Source organism: Hyperolius riggenbachi, chromosome 9, assembly GCF_040937935.1.
Source record: "Hyperolius riggenbachi isolate aHypRig1 chromosome 9, aHypRig1.pri, whole genome shotgun sequence".
Taxonomy (NCBI): Eukaryota; Metazoa; Chordata; class Amphibia; order Anura; family Hyperoliidae; genus Hyperolius; species Hyperolius riggenbachi.
Window position 1 is genome coordinate 244,000,608 of NC_090654.1, and position 6,250 is coordinate 244,006,857.

General features: G+C 46.0%; 1 protein-coding gene across 1 annotated transcript in view; it reads left to right on the forward strand.

Annotated features, from left to right (window-relative positions):
* ADSS1 (adenylosuccinate synthase 1) overlaps positions 1–5,862 on the forward strand; it is a 94,341-nt gene extending 88,479 nt beyond the window's left edge. The window contains exon 13 of the mRNA XM_068254233.1: positions 2,891–5,862. Within this exon, the coding sequence (XP_068110334.1) occupies positions 2,891–2,943 (53 nt within the window). The 3' untranslated portion in view covers positions 2,944–5,862. The remainder of the gene's footprint in view (positions 1–2,890) is intronic.
* The last annotated feature ends 388 nt before the right edge of the window (positions 5,863–6,250 follow it).

Here is a 6,250-nt window from a genome sequence, read left to right on the forward strand (position 1 = left end):
ACACGGGAGGAGTTAGTGAATGACCTCAAATTAGCAGGGACCACAGTCACCAAGAAAACCATTGGAAACACATTACACCGCAATGGATTAAAATCCTGCAGGGCTCGCAAGGTCCCCCTGCTCAAGAAGGCACATGTGCAGGCCCGTCTGAAGTTTGCCAATGAATACCTGAATGATTCTGTGAGTGACTGGGAGAAGGTGCTGTGGTCTGATGAGACCAAAATAGAGCTCTTTGGCATTAACTCAACTCGCTGTGTTTGGAGGAAGAAAAATGCTGCCTATGACCCCCAAAACACCGTCCCCACCGTCAAGCATGGGGGTGGAAACATTTTGCTTTGGGGGTGTTTTTCTGCTAAGGGCACAGGACTACTTAATCGCATTAACGGGAAAATGGACAGCCATGTATCGTGAAATCCTGAACGACAACCTCCTTCCCTCTGCCAGGAAACTGAAAATGGGTCGTGGATGGGTGTTCCAGCACGACAATGACCCAAAACATACAGCTAGGGCAAGAAAGGAGTGGCTCAAGAAGAAGCACATTAAGGTCATGGAGTGGCCTAGTCAGTCTCCGGACCTTAATCCAATAGAAAACCTATGGAGGGAGCTCAAGCTCAGAGTTGCACAGAGACAGCCTCGAAACCTTAGGCATTTAGAGATGATCTGCAAAGAGGAGTGGACCAACATTCCTCCTAAAATGTGTGCAAACTTGGTCATCAATTACAAGAAACGTTTGACCTCTGTGCTTGCAAACAAGGGTTTTTCCACTAAGTATTAAGTCTTTTATTGTTAGAGGGTTCAAAAACGTATTTCACTCAATGAAATGCAAATCAGTTGCTATCTTTTATTTAAAGAGGATCTGTAACATGAAAAGATCCCCTGGGGGGTACTCACCTCGGGTAGGGGAAGCCTCCGGATCCTAATGAGGCTTCCCACGCCGTCCTCCTTCCCACGCCGTCCTCCACCCGTCAGGGGTCTCGCTGCAGCCCTCCGTGGAGTCCGTGCAGCGGTAACGTCAATATTTACCTTCCTGGCTCCTGCGCAGGCGCTCTGACGGCTGTTGGCTCCGAACTCCATGGAAATACCCGATCGCCGTCGTATCTGCTCTACTGCGCAGGCGCAAGTTTCCTGCACAGGCGCAAGTTTCCTGCGCCTGCGCAGTAGAGCGGACCCGAATGAGATCGGGTATTTCCGTGTAGTTCGGGCCTGAAAGCCGCCACAGCGCCCCCGCTGGAGCCAGCAAAGGTAAATATTGAACTGACAGTCGGCACAGTCGCCGGCTGTTCGGAGGGCTGCGGCGAGACCCCCGTGGGACAGAGGACGGCGTGGGAAGCCTTATTAGGATCCGGAGGCTTCCCCCACCCGAGGTGAGTACCCCCCAGGGGATCTTTTTAATGTTACAGAGTCTCTTTAAAGGACTTACGAGGCCAACTACGTGAAAAAAGTTAATTACCTGCCTCTAAGTTTCAGGCATGGAGGACGCCGTCCGCGCCCTCCGTGCAGCGCCGCCGGGTCCCCCGCTCATTATCCCCCCCCCCCCCCGGGCCGGTTCCCGACCCCACGGCCCGGGCTCTCCTTCCCCTCCAAAGATGGCCGCTTCCTCTGACCGCGGCTGCGCAGTCCGCCTGGCCGCGAACCTGGCTCCGTTCCACGCTACGTAGCGTGGAATGGAGGGGTTGGCCCTAGAGCTGCGCAGCCGCATACGCGGCCAGGCAGACTGCGCAGCCGCGGCCAGAGGAAGCGGCCATCTTTGGAGGGGAAGGAGAGCCCGACCCGGGCCGTGGGGTCGGGAGCCGGCCCGGGGGGGGGGGGGGATAATGAGCGGGGGACCCGGCGGCGCTGCACGGAGGGCGCGGACGGCGTCCTCCGTGCGTGAAACTTAGAGGCAGGTAATTAACTTTTTTTACGTAGTTGGCCTCGTAAGTCCTTTAAGGTTATTTTTTCGATTTTCCTTTTGATGTGCTATCTGCCACTGTTAAAATAAACCTACCATTGAAATGATACTGTTCTGAGACTTCATTTCTTTGTCATTGGACAAACTTACAAAATCAGTGAGGGGTCAAATAATTATTTCCTCCACTGTATTGAGAATAGGCAATTCAGTTGAAAATTAGTGTAATTCATGAGATAACGTGCTAGTACAGGATCAAAACGAGGTCTCAACATGAGACAAAATGCATAAACATGGATACAAAAAACCTGGAAGAAGAAAGAATCCAACATCAAAAATAGTCACCTGTTCAATCTGTATCAACCAAAGATAAAGTATAAGAAACATAGAAACCACGTGTAAAGACAAGATAATCCCTATTCAGAGAATGAGTAACAAAGTGATGCGCTGTAGGTATAAGAGGGCATAGGTGCAATAACGGCAAGGAGCTTACCTATAGGCAGTATATGCAGGCTGGGGTGGCCTGGTTCCTACCGGTTACGCTGAAGCTACATCAACAGCGTGGCAGAATGAGGTTTTATCCCCCCGAAATCCCCGGGGCAAAATTCACCCTGCGCTTCCTGGAGGAGGCAGAGCTTTGCGCTGTAGCTCTGCCTCCAGTCAATCTACCGATCGCCGCCTCTACCCGCTCCTCTCAGTGAAAGAAGACTGAGGGGGGCGGGGAGAGGCAGAGATTGACTGCACTGGAGGCAGAGCTACAGTGCAAAGCTCTGCCTCCCCCGGGCAGCAAAATCCACGACCTGGAAAGTCGTGGAATTTTGCCTTCGGAATTTGGGGGGGGATAAAACCTTGTTCTGCCGCGCTGTTGTGGCGAATCAGCTTTGGTCTTATTCCTTAACATAAGTGGGCAATAAAAACTGCAATTTATTTATTTTTTTAAGCAGAAGTCCTTCAGATTTGTGCAGGATGTGGCTATTGATGTGCCTTTTTTTCCTTTTGCAGTGAAATGGGTCGGTGTGGGAAAATCTCGAGAATCTATGATCGAACTCTTCTAAACCTCCATCACTTTTCTTCGCCACGGATTCTGCCGCAAAGCCACCACCATTGCCGGTGACCGTAGCTACTAGTGTACACTGCGATATGTTCTGGACCTGCTGTGTGTGAATGGTTCCCCCAACCGGGTACAAATATGTGGCCACCTAACCATTATCTTAATAAAACCTGCTTTTTGAAATAAAGTGGTTTTGCTTTAATGCTGTAAATAAACTTACATATGCAGAATTATATTTTAATTGCTTTGTGTAAATCTGGATGGATTCTTTGCTCCATTATGTACAATTGTTAATTTTTGATATACCAGTAATCTTAAACGAAAGTGAGATCCAACCATTCAGCATGGTACTAGCAGACAGATCTTTAAGGCGGAACTCTAGGCAGCACTCCGGATTTCTGAATAAGATTTTTAGCCACGTTGGTGCGCTTGTAGCATTGGGCAGTGCTCAACCACGTTTTTTGAAACCAAAATATACACAAATACTGTTAAGAGATCAAATTGCATGAAGGCATTTGTTACAAGTTGAATCTCTGCTCTTACAGTGAAGCTTTACCTCCATACATTTACTTGTTTTGGTTTTTTTTGTTTGATTTTCTTTCTTTTATAAACTTTATTTGATGGCTAGAATGACTCCATAGTCACTATAGTTAGGAGTACCTGTCATGAAAGGCTTTGCCTCAATGCTGCCAGGATTGCTGGGCTCCAGGGTTAATAACTCACCTGTTCACCAATAATTCATGACAAGTGAAACCATCCCTTCCATTAACAAGACAGCTGCGGCCATTTTTTCTGAAGTCTCTTCTATAGCTCTAGCCACCCCCACCCCCAGCTCGGCAGTCGCCGAGTGGGCCGCAGCAACGCAGGTTGCGTTGGTCAGGGCTGAAGCCGACTTTAGAAAAACTCACCATGGCGGTTTTGCTGAAGGGGAGGAGCTTTACTTGTGTATTAAATTATAAGTAAGCGAGTGGGTTATTAACCTGAGACCTACTGATCCTGGCAGCATTAGGAGATAGCCTAACATGACTCTGTCTTTTTCACTGAAAGTGGTTCTGATTCTGCTGGCAATTGTAACGTTTTAATTTTTTTTCATGCGTTACTGCCTGTGATATTATAGAACAACGTCACAAGCACTGAATATATGTAATGAGATCAGGCAGCAGATACAATACTTCTCAACTGGACACAAGGGGTTCAAGTTATCAAAGTTCTTCTGGGATTCAGATCGTGTGAAAACATGCGCTGTACTGTAAATCTCTGGTGTACATTTGGTGTTTATATAAGTGCCTTCTGTCTGTCTTATGTGATTTCTAACCCAGAAGAACCTTGGTAATCTAGGGCCTATGAGGGAAGCCAAGTTGCATTTTTTTTAATGGTGTTGAAAAGTAGGTTTCTTTCTTTAGCTATGAATTTCCAAAACAAGCTAAAATTGTACTACAGCAAAGTCCCTGGTATCAGGCACTGTCGGGGATCGTCTGATGCTGCATACATGTGCTTGCCTAAACAGCACTCTGATAGGAACCCTGTAGGGGAATATGTCCAAGCTGTTTGATGGTTCTATATTACCCCTCATATATGAAATGCAGCAAATGTTACCTCAGACATAAATGCAGCAAACATGGGCTGTTTCTTCCTGTTCAGAAAGATGCAATGGTGAGGGTGGGATTCTCACACAGCAGAGCTTATTCAGTACTCTAAAGCTCCATATACACAACATCATCCTTAATAATTCTCCTTCAATCATTAGGGTGATATTTCGGGGCTCCTGCACTGTACAGACACACTGTTCGGCCATGGGCAAGCAGCGTGTGCTGTTCTATAGAGAGGGGAGAAGGGAAGGCAGACTGCTCACAATCAAGTGGTGTACTGGGATGCAGAAACCGAAAAAACAGCGCTCATTCATTCATTGCTTGTTTATTAGCTTAAACTGCATCATGGAGCAGCTGTACACCACCTAGATTCTCGTCTGAGATCTCTCAGAATGAGACAATCCTTCTGTGAGGTCTCATCCAAGAGTTCTTTAGCATGTGTACAAATCTGTCGAGTGGGATAATCCCAAAGCTAAAATTTCAGTAACTGCTCTTAATTCCATAACAGAACATTTTAAAACATTCGCACACATTCCCTGTGTGTAAAAACGTATACATCTTCACTGCAGAGAGCAAGAGAAACGTGCTTCTCTCCGGTCATCAGCAATTGTAATCATTGCTGGCTGAAGCTCTCTGAGGCATGTGTCTTCACTCTGCCCCCTCCTTTTCTGCTGAAGTGACTCAGCTGTTGCCAAAGCGATGTTCAGCAGAAAAGGGGGGGGGGGGGGAGAGACAGACAGCAATTATTACATTTGCTAATCACAAGAGATTGAGCAGTCTTCTCCTGCTCTCTGCAGTGAAGATAAACCATTTTACTCACAGGGAATGTGTGGGAATGTTTTCAAATGTTCTTTTATGTAACTAAAAGTAGTCACTGTCATTTTTAGTTTTGGGAGTATAATCCTACTTTAAATGGGTTGGGTTGAAACCTAGTTGACTGTCCAATCTGAGCGCAGGGGTTTCTGCACAGGAAGCTTGAAAGTACTATTCTTTTTATTACAGTAGTATGAAGATGCCTGGTGGCCTTCTAGTAGAGTAGGGCCTCTCACTTACACACAGTTTTTGTATGTTTGTTTATTTTTTTTAAATGGTGCCCGGAGTTCTGCATTTAAAGACTAGTTCATACCATGTATTTTCAATTCATGTTTGTATGTTATGTTGAAGCTGTAAGAAGATACATAATTTATACATCGGAGAAGAAATTGTATTGATAGCTTCAGCCTTGGAATTGTGCCTGCTTTACTATACAGATGTGTCTAATGTGATCTCCTGTGTCTGCCAGCATGAGATATTCTAAAGCTTTTCAAGTTAAAATAAAAGTTATCTTTCTGCTACCCAGATGTTGCCCGTGTTCTTGAGGAAGGGGAGTAGGATCTGACATACACATGATTAGATGGAGGAACACAGACTGGGGGTGGGGTCCTTTAAAGTGGACCCAAATTAAAAATACAAGATTTCAGAAATAAAATGTATTTTCTAAATTATGATAATAAATAGCAGCCCTTTTTCAGCTGCATGATGATAAATATAAAATATTTTACATTTATTGGAGGAACCCCTCCCTTCCTTTCATATTGCCGGGACACAATCCGGCAAACTGGTGGAGTAGCTGGTGTCCGTCAAAGGAGGAATTTCTAATGGCTGCCACCTGTATAACCCTAGTTATGAAAAGAGAAGGGTGAAAAGCATGCACTGAAATGCTCATACGCTTGAAGGAGTGTT